The sequence below is a fragment of the Delphinapterus leucas genome, chromosome 17 (genome assembly GCF_059928025.1).
Source record: "Delphinapterus leucas isolate spDelLeu-1000000601 "Yukka" chromosome 17, BTC_Dleu_Yukka2, whole genome shotgun sequence".
NCBI classification, from domain to species: Eukaryota; Metazoa; Chordata; class Mammalia; order Artiodactyla; family Monodontidae; genus Delphinapterus; species Delphinapterus leucas.
The window spans coordinates 29,953,852-29,977,093 of NC_143145.1; the positions used below are offsets into that span (position 1 = coordinate 29,953,852).

Sequence of the window (23,242 nt, forward strand, 5' to 3'; positions counted from 1 at the left end):
CAGTGAAGTATAAGCAAAGATTTTAAACATAAGGTTTTACTAATCAATTTGTGAAACATGCCCCAAAATCTCTACTATAATAGGCAATACACTGCTTAACCATGTAAGGCCTAAGATAATAGTAACTTATCTCCTAATATTATAAGGTTTAAAACACACTTTTAAGAGGTAACTATTCAACTATGCAAAGCCAGTCTTCCTAATGAAACTATACATGACAGCTTAAAGAAAAACCTATATGGCAATCACTATCATACAGGCAACAATGGATCATTAAGTCACATACAACAGCCCTCTACAGAAAAATACTACCACATTCTGGCACAAAAACCATGATCATTTAAAATAAGCATTAAGCAGGGATTTCATTTCCAGCCAAGATGGAGTAACAGGGAGCGGTTGTACCCTCTTGCCTGAGACCATGAAAGAACTGTACTATATATATAAAACAACCACTTTTAAGGCATAAGACGACAGGCAAAAAAGAAGAGTTGATCCCTGACAGGCAGAAACAAATGAGGTGGGCCCTGACTGACTGCTTTGAGAGAGTTTCAAGGGTGCTGGGCAAGAAAAGAAAATCAGGTTGAGCTGTGAGTTCATAAGGAGCTCAGAGTCCAAGAAGATCAAAGAGGCTACAGTTCATGAGACAGAGTACAGGAGAAGAGAGAAAAATACAGAATGGAGACTCTAAAGAGATTCGCCTTGAATCTCAAGGGTTTCCCTCAAGTACTCAGGTTCGCACTGATCAGTGCATGTGTATGTGGAAACCACTACAGCCAAGGAAAGATCTACCAGAAAAGTTTAGGGGAAAATGTGCCCAGAGCTCACACAGGGCTGGGAATAGTGCCCCTTCCTACCAGCCAGACTGGAAAATGCCATGATTCCTGGGGCAGTGAACAGACTACCCAGAAGAACATAATGGGGAATTAATTAGTCCCAGTATAAACACTGTTCTGGTCCTGTCTAACAAAGACCCAAAAGGATGAAATTGTTTGCAAGTAACTTAATGATATCTCACAAGAAAGCTCAAACAATATATATAAGAATACAAAAATCAAAAGGAGCAAAGAGAACTTTAGAGCATGATGGTTTTGTTCATTATGATTGTGGTGATGGTTTCACAAGTATATACAAATGTCCAAACTTATCAAATTATACACCTTAAATATGTGCAGTCTATTCTACATCAATTATATGCCAAAACAGTTTTTAAAATAGCACTAATTAGACATTAAGTAGAGTCTTGACTATCAATTTCCATTTATATTTCTTTCTTATACTTTTTATCTTATAAAATATGCCAATATTCTGAATTTTTCTAAATTTCTTGTTTAGATCAACCTTTGTAAAAGTCAGTTTAAGTCAAAAATGAAAACTGTTCCACATTTTACAAGCGATTTTAATAATGGAGTCAGAATTTCTATTATAAACTATGAAACTTCAAAACATTCTTATGACCATAAATTTCTTACATACCTCTGTATATATACAAGGAGCTAGCTAGCAATTTTTCCTGAAAGACATATCACATCTTAAAAAAAAATGAGGCCACGCAGGGAGAGAACCTAGAAAATGATTAAAGGATTAAGGTCTACCAGCAAAATACAACCTAGAACGCCCCCTACCCCAGATGTTGGGACACAGAAACAGACCACTGGCCAACAAAGGGAAAGCAGAGTTCCAAGTTCTTCTGCCTCCGAGGCTTATGCCGTGACCCTGGGAAATATGGCATTCTAAAAGCATTTTCAGGGGCTTCCCTGGTGGCGCAGTGGTTGGGAATCTGCCTGCCAATGTGGGGGACACGGGTTCGAGCATGGGAAGATCCCACGTGCCGCAGAGCAACTGGGCCCACGCATCACAGCTACTGAGCCTGTGCTCTGGAGCCCGCGGGTCACAACTACTGAGCCCGCGTGCCACGGCTGCTGAAGCCTGCGCACCTAGAGCCTGTGCTCTGCACACAACAAGAGAAGCCACTGCAATGAGAGGTCCACGCACCTCAACGAAGAGTGGCCCTCACTTGCCACAACCGGAGAAAGCCCGCGCACAGCAACGAAGACCCAACACAGCCAAAAATAAATAAATAGAATTTATTTAAAAAAAATAAAAATAAACCATCTTCACTCTTGGCACAGAGGCAATTACATCTAATTCCAAAATAAGACTTCAAATATCTGATATATCATAACAGGCAGTTCACAATTGGAGGCAAAATCTGATCTTTCTGAAATATGAAATTTAACTAAAAAGATAAGAATTATTGTACTTTCTTTCTGAAAGGCATTCATTCATTCAACAAGTATTTACTGAAGGCATATATGCTAAGCATTGTTGTATGCAATGGACATAATTTTTCCCTCAAAGAGCTTTCAAAGGATGAAAAGCCTACTTTTACTTTAAAAGCAGGCAAACAAAAAACTGACCGGTGTTGGGGTAATCTAAGGGATAAAAAGCTCACAGTGAGCCTAATTCAATACTTGATTTTGATGAGCTGGTGACAAAAATTTTCATACTTCAGAGTTACCCTTCTAAAATAACATTCATATCTAAGTTTGCATCATTTGTATATTTTTATTGCAAAATATACTTTCATCCAACCCCCATCCTCTTCAATTCTACTTATCCTAGGTTTAGATCCCCATAATCTCTAGCCTAAGACAGAACAGCCTCCAAATTACTATTTCATCTCTTTTCACCTCTTTCAAACCAACTCCCGTATTACTGACAAAGTTATCTCTAAAAAAAAATCTGGTGGAATTTCACTAATCAAAATTTGACTTCATTCTCCATTTTCTAAGAATAAAAATTAAAATTCTGTTACACCCAATATCTTGTAATAACTTATAATGGAATCTAATCTGCAAAAAGGCCCAAATCACTATGCTGTATACCTGAAACTAACAGAATATTGTAAATCAACTATACTTCAATTAAAAAGAAAACAAAAAAAGAAATAAAACTGTATTGATAATGCGAAAAAAAATTAAAATTCTAAAGTGTAACATACCAGGAGGTTCACAAATGTAGACTTTCTTGTATTGCTAGTCACTCTGAACAATGAACCAACTAAAAGGTATAAAATATTGTTCCTTAGAGCCCTAGTTTTCCTCAGCAGTAAATCAGTCAGGAAGAAGGGGGAGGTTAAAACTTACAAAGAGCACCAGAACCATGCCCTTTCTTCAACGAGAATAGAAATGAAATTTCATGCGAAAATCGCGTTAAAGGAGGCAGTTCAAAAAGAGAAATACACCTGGTCCTTTAAGCATATTAGAAGATATTAAACATCACTCATAATGCAAATTAAAACAAAGTAACATTTTTAACTAATTAGACTGGCAAAGGTTAAACACAAAAAAAGCTGATAATATACCACCTGGGAGGATACAGGGCAAGAAGCACTCTCATATACCAAATAAATGAGTATAGACAGCTAAAAAGCTTCTGTGGAGGGAAATTTGGTAACAACTATCAAATTTTAAAATACATGGACCTCCTGACTAGGAGACTTCACTTCTAGGAATCTATCCTACAAATGACATGTACTGCAACACTGCTTCTGGGAAGAATATATCAGATACCAAGGGGACTTAATTAAAAGAAAGTTTTCCATCAAGACAGGGATTATACATCCATGCATTACAATGTTATGCAGGTACCTAAAGGATGAGGTAAAGGATGTGCTGACAGCACACGAACTTTAAAAGATATTGCTAGGTAGAGTATGCTACCATTTGCATTTCCTACCATTTGCATTTCCAACCATTCTCCCTGTCAAAAGTGACACACATGCACACACACCTATCTGTGTGTGCATGAGAAAAAATTTCTGGAAGAGTTCTTAAGAAATTGTTAACAATGTTTGCCTAAGTGAAGGAGGACTTGAGATCAGGGGTGGGAGGACTTATTTTTCACCATATACTCTGTACTGTTTGTAATTTTTTAACATGGGTACATGTTACTTTTTTCAAAAGAATATTTTACAGCTTTTTAAAAATAGATGAGATGTCCCATTTAAGCAACCTCCCAAAATCTGAAAACTTCCATTTTAATCACTTTATTCTTTTTTCCCTAGGTAGGCCTTGTACTTTAATAATGCTAAGGCTTACTCATGCCATTCATGGGATACAATGTCTTTCCCCAGCCTACCACCTGTCTTATTTAAGCCATACTCATCCTTCAAGGCCTACAAGGCTCAAAAGTAATGCAGCAAATCACCAGAGTCAGGATTCAATAAGTCTATTTCAAAGTCCATAATGTGTTCATTATATCATGCTATCTCTCTAAAAACAAAGTCAAGGATGGTGTCTAATTCATCCTGCTAGTCTCCACAACAAGCATGTTGCAAGCACTCAACAAACATTTTTTGAAAAGAATAATGAATGCATGTGAGAGGGAAAGAGAGCTCCTTAAAGCTTTAATGAACAGCCTCATTTCTACACTGGATATATAGGAACACAGAAGCAGATGAAAGAGTCACATGATCAGTTTTAGACTATGCAAAGCTCTACAGTATAAAAGCTTGAATTATAACTATCGTGTCTTCTACATAGTAACTTTACTGTTTAATATAAGGAAAGTCTTCCCCTACTAGACTTTATTAGTTCTAGGTCTTATATGGCTTTGTTTTTCTCCCTCAATGTCTAACACAGCGCTTTCTATGGATACAGTAACAGAAATAGTGTCTTTATTCTTAGTAACACCAACATTTTCGTGGCTCTTCACAGGTACTCAATAAACATTTACAGAAGGACAGAAGGGACTGAGGGGAGACTAGATAAAAATAATATTTGATGAAAGAATAGTACATCTAGCAAAGCTGAATTTAGTTACCTCGTTCTAAAATGTTTACCTAACAACTAAATAATTTAGTTATTACCTCCTCATACATAGTCTATGAGGAGAGCCAAACCATAAAACATGGAAAGTACTACAAAGATAGAATAATATTTAGTTACATATTATCTGAGAACCTGAAGTAGTGAAATACTTTATTTAAAATATGCCCAACTTAAACTGACAGAAGTAAAATATGACTCCTAATTCAAAAAAATAAATTACAAACTATTAATCTTTTAAACTAGTATGAGCAAACTACATGAAACAAATTTTCAGAAATCTGATGTCATATTTCATATTACACAGAAATATCGCTGTGTAAAAAATGAATACCTTTGAAACTGTAGTAAAGTCTTAGAGCTGAAATAAGTACATGAGAAAATCTCTAGGAAAAGAAAAATGGGGCTTTTTATAAGGGACTGTTTTATTAAGACAGATGGCAAGCTATTAGGATAAATAAGGTTTAAGGATTATTCAGAACTTCTCAATTTTAACTCTCTTTTTATTTGGGATATCTAAATTAACTGGGTTTTTTTAATAACAGGTAGGCTTGCAGCTCTGTCAAAATTTTCCCTGAACTTTCTATATTTTGAGAATCCTCACAAAATGATGAATCCTTACCATTCAAATATCTACAAAACAAAACACAACACCTAGAAAGTTTCCAGAGAAAATATCCCTGGGGTGAGACTGTATTAAAAGCAATAATCTAAACCATTTCACAATATATATATACACATATCAAATCACCAAGTTGTGTAACTTACACAATGTTAATTATATCTCAATAAAGCTAGGAAAAAATATTATTTAAGCAAAAAAAAATACATATTCCTATAGGTAACAAAAGGGGCAAGGAGAGATCAGGGATTTATGACCAATAAATGCCTGGTATAAATGCTATCTAAAAATTGCATACTTCAATATTAACTTCCAAACTTAGCATAAATAATTTAAAATGAATCAAGTTACCAATGTTGAATCAGTATTTCTGCATCTTTTAATCCACAATCATACATTATATGACTTTTTAAAATGTATATTTTTAATAAACTACTTGGCAAATAAGAGAAAACCTTCACGTAGTTGTATTATGTGTTAACATAACAATTTGTCTCTATAAAGGGAAAAAACAAACTCAAACTGATTATTATTTAAAAACTCTAAAAATATTTACTTTACTTTAGCAGGCATATGTGTGTATGGATAGAATAATATGAAACATTGAAACGCCTGATACATTATCTAGCGTCTCTGACTTTTCATTTAGTAAAAGGTAAGTCTGAGGGAAGCCATTATGCCAATATAGTAAACTAAAATGTTCTCAATATTAAAAAAAAATTTTTCACCAGGGTGTTTTTAAAACAGATAAACTACATAAGTATATTTGAAACAAATCTTCTACCCAATAAACTGAGATAAATATTTGTTCAAAATCAGAATAAATTAAAGATGTTATCTTAAGGAAAACATATACATATATATATCCCTATTCAGGTATAAGGAAGAAAGCAAAACTGAAAAAAAAAAGCCTTCATTAATCAATTCCATATACTAATTACTGAGGTGACGTCTTTCATTTTTGATGAAGACAATTAAAATATAACTACCCAAACCAGAGAAGTTAGTATTCCATAAACTTCAAAGTATTACAAAAACAATAAGCTCTGCCAGGTGTTTTTTTTCGCAAGCACATAAAATTCATTCTTTCTAAATTTCAACTAGCTTCTTTCTAATAAGAGATATTGTAAATCAAATTTTACTGAAGAGTTTTAAACCTATTTTTTTAAATGGCCCATCATGAAATATTTAAAGTAACAAAATAGAACATGGTTCCATGTGTTTTTTTCCATTATTTCCAAAATAAATTAATTTCACTTCTTAAAACGAATTGATCTTCAGCACAACCAGCTAACTTACAGTGTTAGTTGGATCTTCTTGTAAAATTCGATCATATAGCTGTATAGCATCATCATATCTATTTAAAAAGAAAAACAAATATCAAGAATCATTACCTTAAAATTTAGTGACAAATAGTAAATACAGAAAATGATTAAACTGGCAGGACTTTATATGCATTTACAATTGCTACTAAGCCTCTTCTGATCTTCACATGACAGCAAGTTTGCTACAATGTCATTTTCTAAGCAAAAAAAAAAAAAAAAAAAGTATAAAGTATTTATAGAAAAACTTACTTCAAAAACATACTGATTCAATTTGGCCTAAATACAAAGGTAAAAACTAGCAGCTCAAAGAGACACCTTTGTGGTCCTAGTTATACATAGAATTACAGCTAATAAACCATGAAAAAAAGTTTAATTTTAACAAATATATTCACAAGGAAATGATCTAAGTATTAGTTCTCCTTTAATAAATATTTATGACAGCTTTTCTTAGTTGAGCTGGTGAAGTTCAATTCATTAAGTACCTATTAAGTATGCACACATAATACACTTTGCTGGGTTAGTCTCATATGGGAAATAGTTAACAAGTTTATCAAATGAAAAAATAATCAAATATGGCAGGATATAACTAAGAAGCCAAAATTAACATTATATGATAGTGAATCAAAGGGAGGAATACATCAGAAATCACATAAAGAACTTTACCTAACAATATACTCCTATACACTGTGATCTTATTTGGGATACAAGGAAATAGTCGAGTGATTCTGAAATTCCCTCCTAACCATATCCACAACCCCCAACTCCCTTCCAATCAATTTCTCCACTTCCGGATATAGATCTTTAGAGAAAGCAAAAAACGATGTTTAAACACTTTTACAGCAGTATTTATAAAACTAGGGATGGCAGATATACTCTTGTGATCTATTCTTAAGTTCCCTATGATAATTTTTTAATTTTTCTCTTAATGTTATTCAACACATGAATATTCTATATCATCATGGTGACACATCTTTTAATCAAACACCAGCCCACAAATTTAGTGACCAAGCCTGTATCTGTGGTTGTGGTCATGCCAGTAGCTAAGAATATTTGACTACTGTAGCAGACTACTGAGAAAAATAAAATCAGACTTAGTTTGTAAATATGTCCATACCATGCAAAGTCCAAATAACATCACTGTACACTAAGTTAATCAGAGTTAGCAATAGCTCAAAAAAAGAACATTAGTTTGGACATCAAACACATGATTATATAGTAGGTATGCTAGCCTCATAAGAACCTGCAACTATATGGAGAAAGAGAAAATAGTATCATTAAACAAGTATAAAATAAAGTATATAAACAGTATATAAACAAGGGCAAAATTAATGCCATAGAGCACGGGTTCTCACAAGACACAGTACATGAGAATCACTTGGGGATCTTTTCCCAACTATATAACTTCTAGGAAATATATTGGAAATGACAGAGGAAACTATTCATTCACTTCATTAATAGAATGATAATTTGAATTTTAGTACTTTCTAGTTTTTTTGGTATTTTATTAGAAACCATACATTGTTTTCACAGTTATATGAAAATATACATGTAAAGCACTAATACTGGTTTTATATTTGAACATATTTAAGTTATATTATAATAAAAAAAAAGTAATTTATGTAAAAACTGGGTGTGATGATTAGTTTTATGTGTCAACCACAGGGTGCCGAGATCAAATATTATTTCCGGGTATGTCTCAGGGTGTTTCAGATGAGATTAGCATTTGAATCCATGGACTCAGTAAAACAGATTACCTTCCCTAATATGGGTGGACACCATCCAATCCCTCAAGGGCCTGAATAGAACAAAGGCAGAAGGGAGAATTTACCTCTTTTTACTGCCTTACACTGCTGGAGCTGGGACATCTCATCTCACTTTCTCTTGCCTTCAGACTTCAAACTGAGATTTACACCATTGGCTCCCCTGGTCCTCAGGCCTTCAGACCTGGTCTCAGACTGAATTACAGCACCAGCTTTCCTGGGTCTCCAGGTCACAGAGAGCAGATCCTGGGACTTCTTAGCCTCCATAACTGCCTCATAATAAATCTCCATTATATATATATGTATATGTATACACACACACACACACACACACACACACACACACACACACATCCCACTGGTTCTGTTTCTCTAGAGAGTCTTGACTAATACACTGAAGGTCCATAAAAATTTACCTTTAGTCAGCAACGTTCTCAAATCTGCCTGTCTATTCTCCTGCATTACACCCCTAACAGACTGATTTCAGTAGTGAGGACTAGGCAACTACATATTTTTTAAATGCCACAGATAATTCTAATTCACACAATCATGTATGAGAATCAATGGTTAAAGGTCCTGTGTAACAAAAACATATAACAGCCACTCTTTCAGAAAAAAACAGTAAAACCTTACTAGGTAAAATGATGATATGAGTTTCAATTAAAGAATAAAAGCTTAAAGAAATTAAAGTTCACTAGGTTTCTTAGAAACCTGAGTTAATACTTAAAAATAAATTATTGTTACCATATCAATTTTTTGTATGGCTGGAAAGAGGGTAGAATGATAACTATTAAAATGTGTTAAAAAGATAATTTGAAAAATCATTCATCTTGGACTCTGGGATGTGCTTTGCTATTCACATATTTTAAGAACGGGCTAGGAACTCATACTACTTGAAGTAAAACAAAAAGTGGTATTAGAGTAGAATACTGATTCAGGAGCAATCCTTTGCAGATTTCTTCCATTCTGTCCTCTGATTCAAAATTATTTTCTGCTAACCTATAATAATAATATTTTATTTATTTTTATTTATCCATGCCCTTTGCTAACTGAGAAAATCCAAAGATATTAAACTATACATATACATAAACACATAAGCCAAAAGCCAAGAAATAAACGGGTTAAGAAAAACTATATCAATAGATCCTATGTGAAAAAAGCTGCTACAATTGAGGTACAAGTTATCCCTGTCTCACCTAAAACACCAAGTTAAAAAGGTAAGAAACAACAAGCTGACTCTAAAATGAATATAAAAATTTAAGAGACTCAGACAAAATAATCTTGAAAAAAAAAACCCACAAAGTTGAAGGACTCACACTTCCCAATTTTAGAACTTACTACAAAGCTACAATATCAATATTGGGATCGATACAGTGTGGTATATAATAAACATATATATCGATGGAACAGAATTGAAAGCCCAGAAATAAAACATCGCATTTACATTCAATTGATTTAATTGCCCAAGACAATTAAATGGGGAAAGCAGTCTTTTCAACAAATGGTGCTGGAACAACGGGGTATCCACAAAAGAAAGAATAAAGTTGGACACCTTCTTCATACTGTATTAACTCAAAAAGTGTCAATGACCTAAATGCAAAAACTGAAACTATAAAACTGTTAGAAGAAAAGAGGTGTAATCTTTGTGACCTTGAATTAGGCAATGGTTTCTAGAAATAACACCACAATGACAAGCAACAAAAGAAAAAATGAACTGAACTTCATAAAAAAATCAAAATCCTTTGTAATCAGACACCATTAAGCAAGTGAAAGACAACTCACATAATGTAAGAAAATTTTTGCAAATCATATATATGATAAAAAACTTGTATCTAGACTATATATAAAGAACTCTTACAACTAAATAATAAAAAGATGTAAATAAATAAAGTAACCCAATTTAAAAACAGACAATGTGAACAAACATTTCTCCAAAGAACATATATAAATGGCCAATTATTGCATGAAAAGATACTCAAGATTTCTGGTTCCTGGTCTGGCACATAAAGACCTTGGAAGTCATCACTCCCATCCTCGCAAGAAAAAAGCTGACCCAACAACTCTTCTTATATCCATCAGACAATTAAAGTTACAGGGCAAACCACTGCATCCAAAATTGCAAGACAGGTGAATACAATCACAGCTTACTGGTGCAAAGGACTCCATCAAAAACTGTTACAACTAATAAATTCAATAAAGTTGCAGATACAAAATTAATATACAAAAATCTGTTGTGTTTCAATACACTAATAAGAATCTATCAGAAAGAGAAATTAAGAAAACAATCCCATTTATAATTGCATCAAGAAGAATAAAATACCTAGAAATAAATTTAATCAAAGAGCTGAAAGCCCTATATACTACGAACTGTAAGATACTAATGAAATAAACTGAAGACACAAATAAATGAGATGATTATCTCATGCTCAAGGACTGGAAAAATTAAGATTAGTCAAATGTCCATAGTACCCAAAGCAATCTACAGATTCAGTGCAATTCTTAAAATTCCAGTGCCATTTCCCACAGAAATAGAATAATCCTAAAATCTGTATGGAATCACAGAAGATCTTGAGTAGCCAAAGCAATCTTGAGCAAGAAAAACAAAGCTGGAGGGATCAGGCTCCCTGGTTTCAGACTATATTACAAACCTATAGTAATCAAAACAGTAAGGTACTGGCATAAAAACAGACACATAGATCAATGGGACAGAACAGACAGCCCAGACATAAACCCACACATATATGGTCAATTAATTTATGACAAAGGAGCTAAGAATATATCATGGGGGAGAAACAGTCTCTTCAATAAACAGTGTTGGGAAAACTAGACAGCCTGAATGAAACTGGACCTCTATCTTTATACCATACAGAAAAACAACTCAAATGGATTAAAGACCTGAACATAAGACCTGAAACCATAAAACCCCTAGAAAAAAATGTAGGTGGTAAACTCCTTGACATCAATCTTGGTGATGATTTTTTGGATTCAACACAAAAAGCAAAGTCAACCAAAGCAAAAATAAACAAGTGGGACTACATCAAACTAAAAAAGCTTCTGCACAGCAAAGAAAAACATCAACAGAATGAAAAGGCAACTTATGGAATTAGAGAAAATATTTGCAAATCATACCTGATAAGGGGCTAATAACCAAAATATTATAAGAACTTATATAATTCAATAACAAAAAAACAAACAATCCAAGTAAAAGGGGTCAGAGCAACTGAATATACATTTTTCTAAAGAAGACACACAAATAGCCAACAAGTCCATGAAAAGGTGCTCAACATCACTAATCATCAGGGAAATGAAAATTAAAACCACAATGTGATATCACCTCATACTTATTAGAATGGCTATTATCAAAGAGACAAAACATACCAAGTGTTGGAAGGATGTGGAGAAAAGGGAACCCTTGTGCACTGTCGATGGGAATGTAGATTGGCACAGTCACTATGGAAAACAGTATAAAAGTTCCTCAAAAAATTAAACACAGAACTACCATTTAATCTAGTCAATTCTACTTCTGGGTATTTATCCAAAGGAAATAAAATCACTAACTTGAAAAGATATTTGAACCCCCATGTTCATCGCAGCATTATTTATAACAGCCAAGACATGGAAACAACCTACGTGTCCATCGACAGATAAATGGCTAAAACAGTTTGGTGTAAGTACAGCTGACCCTTGAACAACGTGTGGGTCAGGAGCCCCAAACCTACAGTACAGTGGAAAATCCATACATAGGGGACTTCCCTAGTGGTCCAGTGGTTAAGAATCCGCCTTCCAATGCAGGGGATGAAGGTTCAATTCCTAGTTGGGGAACTAAGATCCCACATGCCACAGGGCAACCAAGCCCACGTGCCGCAACTACTGAGCCCACATGCTCTAGAGCCCGCATGCCACAACTAGAGAGCCCACACATCACAACTACTGAGCCCGTGCACCGCAATTAGAGAAGCCCGCGTGCTGCAACTAGAGAAGCCCGCATGCTGCAACGAGAAGCCCATGTGCCACAATGAAGAGCCTGCGTGCCACGACAAAGACCCAGCACAGCCAAAAGTAAAAATTTAAATTAAAAAAAGGAAAATCCATATATAACTTAAAATCGGTCCTTCCATATCCAAGGTTCTACATCCACAGATTCAACCAACTACAGACTGTGTAGCACTGTAGTATTTACTATTGAAAAAAATCCACGTACTAAGTGGACTCACACAATTCAAACCCATGTTACTCAAGGGTCAACTGTATATACAATGGAATATTACTGAGCCACAAAAAAGGAAAGAAATTCTGCCATTTATGACAACCTGGATGGACCTTAAGGGCATTATGCTAAGTGTAATAAGTCAGACAGAGAAAGATAAATACTGTATGATCTCACTTACATGTGGAATCAAAGAGAACCTGAGCTCACAGATACATAGAACAGATTAGTGGTTGCCAGACGAGGGAATGGTGAGTGGGAGAAGTGGGTGAAGGTGGTCAAAAGGTACAAACATCCAGTTATAAGATAAATTAAGTCCTGGGGATATAATACAGCATGGTTTACTATAGTTAACAATACTGTGTTGTACATTTTAAAGTTGCTAACAGAGTAAACCTTAAACATTCTTATCATAAGAAAAAAATTTATAACTATGATGATGGATGTTAACTAAACTTATTGCGGTAATCATTTCACAAAGTACACATTTAACAAATCATTATGTTATACACCTGAAACTAATACAATGTTATATATCAATTATATCTCAATTAAAAAAATAATAATAGGGCTTCCCTGGTGGCACAATGGTTGACAGTCTGCCTGCCAATGCAGGGGACACGGGTTCGTGCCCTGGTCTGGGAAGATCCCACATGCCGCAGAGTGGCTGTGCCCGTGAGCCATGGCCGCTGAGCCTGCACGTCCGGAGCCTGTGCTCCGTAACAGGAGAGGCCACAACAGTGAGAGGCCCGCGTACCGCAAAAAATAAATAAGTAAATAAAATAATAATAATAATAGCTTCTATACCTTGAGTGCCTGTGAGGGCACTACACGTATATCATTATTAATTCCCAAAACAACCCTGACAAGTTGGTAATATTCTTGTTTTACAGAGGAGTAAGGCTGAAAATCTTAAATAATTTGCCAGGTCAATAGCTAATAAATCCTTAGAAACAGGATAGGAAGCCTATTTTACTCCAAAGCATGATCCCAATTCCACTAGGCCAAAGATGGTAAATGGATTACACTCTTATGTCAAATTCTATTTAAGGAGAGTAACTTGGCAGGATTTAGGCTGAGAAGCACTCTGACACTATTCTGAAGCTCACTAGCAAAAGATCTTGCACAATTAATGATGTTGCCTCGGGTACAGAAGGACCTAAATGTAAGACCCCATGTTTGCCATTTTAAAACAGGATCACACTATTTACAAGATTCAGTTACCTCTCCATGGCTTCAAATCTCATGCCAGTTAGTCGCTTGACTCTGTGACTGCCAGGGAACTGTCTTCTCAACTCCTGAAGACAAAACTAAAAAAAAATATTGGTAAAAAAGACTTGAAGATTAAAAAAAAAAAAAAAGACTTGAAGAGTAGTAATTACACTACATATACTAAATGGGTTACAAGGAACGGCTTACATAGTCTTCAATGTTTTTCTTAAATAATTTCATTACTGAGATCTAATGACATAAGTGAAATTAATCAGTAATGAATAATGCGGTAAAAGAACTCTGAACTTACAGTGAGGACAACAATCAGTTCTCAGAAACTCATCAAGCTCTTAACTAAGAAAATGAGCAGATTATGAGGTCCACTAATAACTCTTCAAATACTACTACCATATCACTTAAAAATTGCTTCCATAATGTGTCAGGCACCACTTAAATAACTACAACTGCTTGCTGGCCTTTTCTTCCTAAGTATTGCACAAACATTCTCTTGATAAAAATTAAGTTTTTTGGTAGTAACCTCAAGTCCCTAGCAAATACTGTTAACACTTTGTTTAATTTTGCCCTGTTGAAGTCATATTCTAATCAATCACCTTGTCAGTACACATGTGATTTGGGGTCATAAAATACAGACACCATATCAATGGAGTACCAATCTCCTTTTGGCAGATATCCATAATTTACCCATCAACTCAACTACACAAATAATCAAATATTTATTGAGCACCTACTATGTTCACAGCAACCTATAAGGGATTATAAGAGTCTTGGAAGTGCTAGAAATATTAAGCATGATAAAAATGGTCCACTCTAGTTCCCCCAAGCATAACTGATTAAAAATGCCTTTAACTAATGAAGAAACTATTAACCAATAATAAAGTAGATTTTAATATGATCTGGAAATATAGCTTCAAAGTCTGTGGCTCTAAGTTCTGTAATAAGAAAAATATTCAAGTTAGTCAAAACTGAAGATGATGGTCATTTATTTCTCTGACATCATGCAAAACTCATAGTACTTGTTCAATCAAGCTAACTGTGCTGAAGTTCCGAACCATTAAAAAAAAAATTCTGTGTTACAAAAGAAGTTATTACCTATTCACTTAATCTCCTACTTTACTAAATGGCATTTTGCTATACAAAAAAAAATTTCAAAATTTCCCTCAAGATATAAGCTGCCACCTCTGTTGGTATTCAAAGGCTATGTCTCATAGGTGCTAAATGTAATACAACGGTTTCGTGGAATATTTTTTATCACTGGTAGCTCCACTGGAATTATGTGTATAGTCAACATGACATAATTACCTTGAAAAGGACAAAGCTAATTAGACATGCATATGTTCTTGGGTATTTCTACTTTCTGTTTTTTTTGTATTTCTTTTGGGCTTAAATGAGGAAGCAGTGTGAAAGAGCACTTAAGAGCTCAGAAATACAGAACAAAAGAACAGAAACCACTGCTTCCTGATTTATATAATGAATATAGTGATAGTATCAAACACAAATCAAATTAAGAAATAATTATAAAGATTAAATAAACCATGATGTAAAGCTTCTAGCATAGCACCTAGCACATGAGTGTTTAAAAATATAGCTATCATTCTTTTATTTTAAAATTAAATTAAAATTAAAAATTACTTCCATGTGTCAGGCCCCACTTAAATACCTAATATTAATATTTTAAGTCATGTTCTGTACATGTCAGGATTTTCTACTAATTTAACATATACATTTAAAACATTGTAAAACAGTACTTAACATTATATATTAAGTCATTTAACAACCCCAAAAATAAATGTTTTAAACTATATGCTTATTTTTAACTCTATAATATGGCATAATTCACCTATTAAGTGGATAACCTTCACCAACTAATTTAACCTCTTCAGTGAAACTGGGATACTAAACATCTACTTCTCAGGATTGTTAAAAAGATATAAAAACATACTGTGTCCCAAAGTACCTAGCTAGTCCCAGCTACTCAAGAGTAGCACTGAGGGCTTCCCTGGTGGCACAGTGGTTGAGAGTCTGCCTGCCGATGCAGGGGACACGGGTTCGTGCCCCAATCCGGGAGGATCCCACATGTCGCGGAGCGGCTGGGCCCGTGAGCCATGGCCGCTGGGCCTGCGCGTCCGGAGCCTGTGCTCCGCGATGGGAGAGGCCACGACAGTGAGAGGCCCGCATACCGCAAAAAAAAAAAAAAAAAAAAGAGTAGCACTGAAAACCACCTACAGAAAGGATTCAATACAGCCATATACTAACTGCTTACACATAATTTATGAAGCAAATTAAATATAAAATAAAACAAGTTTAAATACCTACCAATGACAAGTCATCCCGACCATAGTCGAGGGCCGCAATCATCACCTGTTCATATATGATCCAAACTAGATACACAGAGGAAAAAACTGAATTTAATATAAAAATCTCAGAACAGAAATTAGATAATAAATTCTTCCTGTTTCTGATATTTTAAAGAACATTACTCATAACTGAAAATTGATTTATTGTATTACATCTGGAATTAAGGAAAGAAAGCAACCTTATGTTTTCAGCAATGCAAAATATTTTAATATAAGGTAAAAAAAAATCTCTAATTATTTAATACTTTTACTGTTTCAAAAGATCATTATAAAATACATTTTGACCTGACCAGGACTACAGCCTTATGAGCTTTAAAACAAAAATGCCTATTTGATAGCTTCACTACTACCAACAATTATAAGTCCTTCTCAAAATAAAATTGTCATTAAGACTTCCTAAGAAGTTTTTTAAAAACTAACAGATCATAGAGAGATTAATATGAACAGCAGAAAAAACATAATAATAATATTTTTTAAAAAAAACTAAGAACTGTAAATGAAACACGTGCTGAGCATGAACACAATAAATTAAAAAACTTACTATCATCTCCAAGCTTAGAAGCATATTCATTAATTAATTCCTCTCCAACTTCCACAATTTGCTCACTGTTTCGTGAGTTTTCTTCTCTCCATTTTCTCATTTTATCTCGCATTTCTGAAAAAAAAATGCTTGCGATTACATATATATATACATTTGATTAATGTCAGTTGACAAGATGAAATCAACTTTTTAAGAAAATACACTCACACTAATGTAAAAGTCTATGGTATCTCAAATTTCATAAAGCAGAAAATCATTTTAGCAAGACCAACAGATCCTTTAGAACAGAGCTCCCCAATCTCTTTGGCATCAGGGAGTGGTTTCGTGGAAGACAACTTTTCCACGGACGGGGGAGGGGCATGTTTCAGGCAGTAGTGCGAGCAATGGTTCAGGCGGTAATGTGAGTGATGGGGAGCAGCAGATGAAGCTTTGCTCACTCACCCACCGTTCACCTCCTGCTGTGTGGCCTGGTTCCTAACAGGCCGAGGACAGGGGATTGGGGACCCCTGCTTTAGAAGACTGAAAATGCATTACAACCGATATTACAACCATCTTTAAAAGTAGTGTACAGCATGGGTCTGCTACAAATATCTTCTATCCCTTTAAGCAACTATGGATCATAGCTTTTTTGGGTTACAATGTTCAGAATTTGATAAAAGCTAAGGATTATTTTCTCAGAAAAACAAATAAAATTATACATTGAAATCTCAAAAATTCAAGGTGCTCCTGAAGTTTACCCATTGACTCAAGAATATAAAATTTTCATAATCAGGGTATCATATTAGGCTATCAGCACTGAAGAAACATTCATCACAAAACTCTCTTAATAACAACATTACTACAACAGTCCATATAAAGATACACAATTACACAGGGAAATACACAGAAGAAAAAATTAGGACAAAGGAAATTTTTTGATTATATATAAAGATAAAAATGAATAATGTAAAGTAAGGTCAAAGGCACTAGCAAACAACAAAAGTTGAGAGAACAACTTTGCATATTAATACAATAGGGAACTCTGGAGTTTCAAAGAACAGCATTTTGACAATAGCAGAAATAATAACTGGGGTGGGGGAGTACCTAACCCAGAAAAAAGATCCCTTTTTTATATGGCTAAGGTAGAATTAACTGTCCAGTTCACCAATTACATACATGCTTTCTTACTCTTACCTCTTGAAAATCTTACATATTCATCTTAAGTATTACCTTCTTCCTTCTATTGACATACATGTTGTACAGATTTAAATAGTTGAATTAAGTTGTTGTTGAACACATGAGTTAAATAAACAATATGCTATGCTTCTATAGAATATATCTAAGAGAAGCATATAGGATTTTCACTACCTTTATATGCATTACCTGAGTCCCTACAGTTCGAAGTCTACAAAAGAAAACAAAAATCATCATAAGATGAAAATGGACCCTAAGTGAATTTACAAAAACGGTCTTAGAAAATCATTACAAATTAACATAGTTAATTTCTTCTACTGAAACCTAGAAATCACCTTGACTCTCACTCTGCACAGGAAGTAACTTGAACTGAATCTTAAAGGTTGAAGAGGAATTGAGCAGGCAAACAAAAAAGTAGGTTACTCATACCCCACAGGTTAAGGACTCAGTCTCAAAAGACTGCCCCCACTTCAGAAACCAACACAAGTCAGGGATACCCATATTTCTGAGCAACTCGTTACAAAATCAGGGGTTCCTTTCTACAACTCCCTCATCCAGTTTGATACTTGCTAGAGTGGCTGAAAGAACTCAGGAAAGTGCTTCACTTACTATTACTGGTTTTTTATAAAGGATACAACTCAGGAAACAACCAAATGGAAGAGATACACAGAGCAAAGAGCTGGGGGGTGGGAGGGGGTTTTCGGGGGCATAGGAGTACCCTCTCTGAGTGAGTCACCATCCCAGCATCTTGATGTATCCACCAACCTAGAAGTTCTACGAACCCTGAAGTTTAGGGGCTTTTATGAAGGTTTCAGTCTGTAGGCATGACTGATTAGATCCTTAGACACTGGTTATTAAGTCAATCTCCAGATCCTCTCCCCTTCCAGCAGGTTGAGAGGTAGGGTTGAAAGTTCCAACCCTTCACTCAAGTCTTGGTCTTACCAGTGACCAGCCCCCATCCCGAAGCTATCCAGCCACCAGTTATTCAGTGGTATATAAAAAGACATGTATCACTATAAATCTCAGAAGATGTTGTATGTGGAACCCAGGACTAAGACCAAATATTATAACAGAAGATGTTCCTATCAACCTTATCACTAAGGAAATTACAAGGGTTTAGGAGCTCTGTGCCAGAAATTGGGGATGAAGACCAAATATACATTATACCTTATTACATCACAATATAACATATATCCACAAGATAACATGCATATAACATATATCCACAAGGTCCACAACCTGGGTTCTCAGAACTCATTCAAACCACATCCCCTATACCATAGTTATACTGTCTGAAGTTGACATTCTCTGTCAACCTGGCAGACTATTTTAAAATAGGAAGGGCCTCGGGAATACAAATTTATTTAGTGTTTTACAAATCTGTTCCACAAAACTGCACCCCTCGCCTGTACCCTGACACCCAAATTAAGAAATGCTAGCCCAGGCGAATTAATAAAATATGCAGTTTGAATTTAAGAAATATCTTTTAATCTATTAGATTATTTCTTAACTTGCTTTAGAATGCCCTTTAAGAAACTGTAGAATTCTTTCCCATAAACTAGAGACTAAAAGAGAAAAACTGGTCCCATCTCCTTTTTTGTCAAATTTCTCATTTACCAACAGTACTCAATTTTCCATCAGTCTCCTCCTACTTATTCATAATCAAAGTATATTACTGGAAAATCTCTGACTTTTAAAACATTCTCTTTCACCCACTGTCATGTCCCCCATGACTTCTAATTAGTCATTCAAAAATATATTAATACATACTTTTTATAACATGCTATAAACGTAATGATGAAAAAGAATCATCCAGTGTGCCTAAGAAATTGACAAGTTAACAGAAAAACTGCAAACAGCAGCAAAATAATGTGATAAAAGGTAAGATAGTGGTTATGTTCAGAGCACTAAGAAAGCAAGGTGAGGGAAAGATTAATTTCACCTGGCAGGGAGAAAGGGTTAAAGAAGACACCTGTGATATGTGAATTAAGCCCTAAGGATCAAAGGGAGTTTGTTAGATGAATTCTACAACAAAGAGCATAAACTATGGTAGAGGAATAAAAGTATCTCATTTGGTAAGGCAAGGGTCTCCAACCTCCAGGTCATGGATCAGTACCAGTCCATGGCTTGTCAGGAACCGGGCCGCATAGCAGGAGCTGAGTGCAGCGGGCAAGTGATCAAAGCTTTATCTGTATTTACAGCCACTCCTCATCATTCTCATTACTGCCTGAGCTCCACCTCCTGTCAGCATTATGGTGAATTTTATAATTATTTCACTACATATTACAATGTAATAACAATAGAAATAAAGTGCACAACAAATGTAATGTGCTGGAATCATCCCAAAACCATCCACCCTACCCTGGTCCGTGGAAAAATTGTCTTCCGTGAAACCAGTCCCTGGTACCAAAAAGGTACCACCTTTTCCCAGGGACTGGGAAAGTGCCCAACCCACCTACTGGGGGAGAGAGAGAAGGCAGGCAAAGGAGTTCCTTCAGGCCATTGCAAAATGGAGCTCAGGTTAATTCTTAGTTTATGTAACCCACAGCAGGGGTGGGGAACATGTTTCTCTGTCAAAGACTACTCCCAGAGACCCTTAAAAAAAAACCTGAAGGATCACTCACCAGAAGAAGGAAAATTAGGAGAGCAAAGTATAATAGGAAAGAACAAATCTGGCTCCATATTGTATCTTTTTCTTTTACTTTAACCTTTGTATTCTATTGCTTTTGCTACAAGTTAAGAGTGTTGCCTAATGGCCTGAAATATACAGGCCAGCCCTTTCTCAAGACTCCAACCTTTAAAGGTATAACACTTTTCTACTTATACAGAGATAAGAAGTTGCAAACAGAGTATAAAGTTTGTCTTGTTGGAGGTTTTCAGGAACATCATGACCTGACCTACATGAACAGATGCAAGAACAAAGGATTTTGACACCAAGAAGTTTGCAGCAATCAACCATACCCCCTCTCCTCTTTTAGTTATAAAAGAGCCTGAATTCTAACTGGGGTAAGATGGTTCTTTGGGACACCAGTCCACCATCTTCTCAGCTGGCTGGCTTTCTGAATAAAGTCACTATTCCTTGTCCCAACAACTCACCTCTCGATTTATTAGTCTGTTGCTCGTTGAGCAGAATGATCTTGGACTTGGTAATAAAAGCACTTTTTCTAAAGATTAACTAGGAAAAACAATGAGCCCTTTCACGCAAATATTTCCCTATTTACCCAAGTTCTAAATTTTAAAAGAAAACCAAATTGAGTATAACATGTACTTCAAGATATTTTTAAAGCAAGGTAAAAAGTATTATCTATGCACTGTTATGACTCCCTCAAAGATGTATTTAAAGTGTTACATACACTTCAATTTTGCCTCACAATTCTTTTCACTATCCAAAGGTTTTTCCTGTGTTTCAAAACTCCCATAAGCTTTAAATTTTTATCTTCTTTCTTCAGATATCTCTTCTACTATCTAAAGGCACTAGTGTGTAGTGGTTAAAAGTGAAGATGCAAAATTCAAACTGCTGGAGTTCAAATGCCAGTTCTACCACTTTCTATCTGTGTGATATTGGATAGTTAACACTTTTCACTTTAATGTTCTCATCTAAAAAGTGGAGATGAAAAATAATAATACCTGTATCATATAGTTGTTGTGGTAAGCACTGTGAGATAATTTATGTGTTTAGAACAGTGTATGGTACAAAATGTGCTCAAAAAAATTTAAGCTATTAATGTTCTACCCTCTGTTTCCTTACCTGTTCTCATACCCACTTTTAATTCTCTTTTGTTTCTGAACCAAAAGGCTTTGAAACTTCTCTGCAAGCCACCAGTACATTCTCTAAAACCAAATGCTATTTATCTTTTCCTAATCCTTCCATCTTTGGTTTTGGTCTTCATATTTCATTTAAAGCAGGAGACTGAAAGCAGGGGTCAATAAACTAAAGTCCCAGGACCAAATTTTGCAGCCACTTGTTTTATAGATAAAGTTTTACCAGAACACAGGCACCCCCCACCCCCCAAAAAAAACCCAAAACAAAAAAACCCACAGGTACCCTTATTCATTTCGGTACTGTCTGACTGTTTCTGTGCTACAATGGTAGAGCTGAATAGTTGAGACAAACCATATGTCACACAAAGCTGAAAATATTTACTACCTGGCCCTTTACAGAAAATAATGCCAATTCCAGATTTAGAGCATGAAGTGGCATAAAGACATAGGAGCTACAGTCAGAGGACTTTGGTTTAAATCCCAATGCTGCTACTTAGCATAGTCATCTTGGACCTGTTATATAACATTTCTAACCTCAGCTATAAAATACAGAAGATCACAAGCCTATCTGCCATGAACGTTACATAAAGCAAAACCTAGACCCCTCAAATGTCTTAGCCAGTACAATGCTGGGGGTTGGGGTGGGGGGTAATCTGTTTTTAATCTGATTCTGATTACCTTTAGATAAGGCATGCACTCACCAGTTCTTCATAGGCACCACTATCATCTTTCACGTAATTTCACACATTATCCTCATCTTCTTGGCATCTGAGTTTAGAACTCCTAATATCAGGTAATTTATGTAAAGCACTTCATAAAATATAAAGTGCTACAAAAATTTTAATTAGCATTTACTGAGAGCTATTTTTTGACTCTCACCACTATGCTGGTCATTGGAAGCACTGAGAAGATTTGTGTGTGTACAGAATGTAAACAAGTAATTAAAATATGAGGGGTGTTTGTAAATTATACTTCAATGAAAAAAATATGATGGGTGACATTAATAAGGTTCATTAAAAACTCTAACTATCCTCCAGTTATAATCAAAGAATTTCTTCCTGCAAAAAATACTAATGATGCCCCTAGCATTTGAGAAGCTCTTGGCCAACAGGCTCTTGGTTGTTTCCATTATTTGTTACGTTTTAAAAAGTCAGTTGTGTTTGCATGCAAACCAGTTCATGGCAGTTAAACTTAATGTAATTATATACTATAATTAAATATTACAAAAGCCAAAAAAAACGTGAGTTTAAAAGATAGACTTTTTCTATAAAACAAAGCTGGATGCTTTAAAAAGACTCCACAAAGGTAAAGAGCTTTCAAAAACTGCTGTTATATTAAGGTGACTCAATGCACTGACTTGTGCACTGAAGCTGCTATACAAGGGTCTTTATGTTCTTGTTCCATGTTACAGAAAGCAAAGTTGAAAATGGTTT

At 35.1% G+C, this 23,242-nt stretch overlaps 1 protein-coding gene across 5 annotated transcripts in view; it reads right to left on the reverse strand.

Annotated features, from left to right (window-relative positions):
• Positions 1 to 23,242, reverse strand: part of EMC2 (ER membrane protein complex subunit 2) — a 209,468-nt gene that overhangs the window by 97,923 nt on the left and 88,303 nt on the right. For all 5 annotated transcript variants that reach the window (XM_089898818.1, XM_089898820.1, XM_089898817.1 and 2 more), the window contains exons 2-5: positions 16,875 to 16,988; positions 16,293 to 16,357; positions 13,971 to 14,056; positions 6,754 to 6,811 (exon numbers count right to left, since the gene is read on the reverse strand). In XM_089898818.1, coding sequence (XP_089754944.1) covers positions 6,754 to 6,811; positions 13,971 to 14,056; positions 16,293 to 16,357; positions 16,875 to 16,988 — 323 coding nt within the window. The remainder of the gene's footprint in view (positions 1 to 6,753; positions 6,812 to 13,970; positions 14,057 to 16,292; positions 16,358 to 16,874; positions 16,989 to 23,242) is intronic.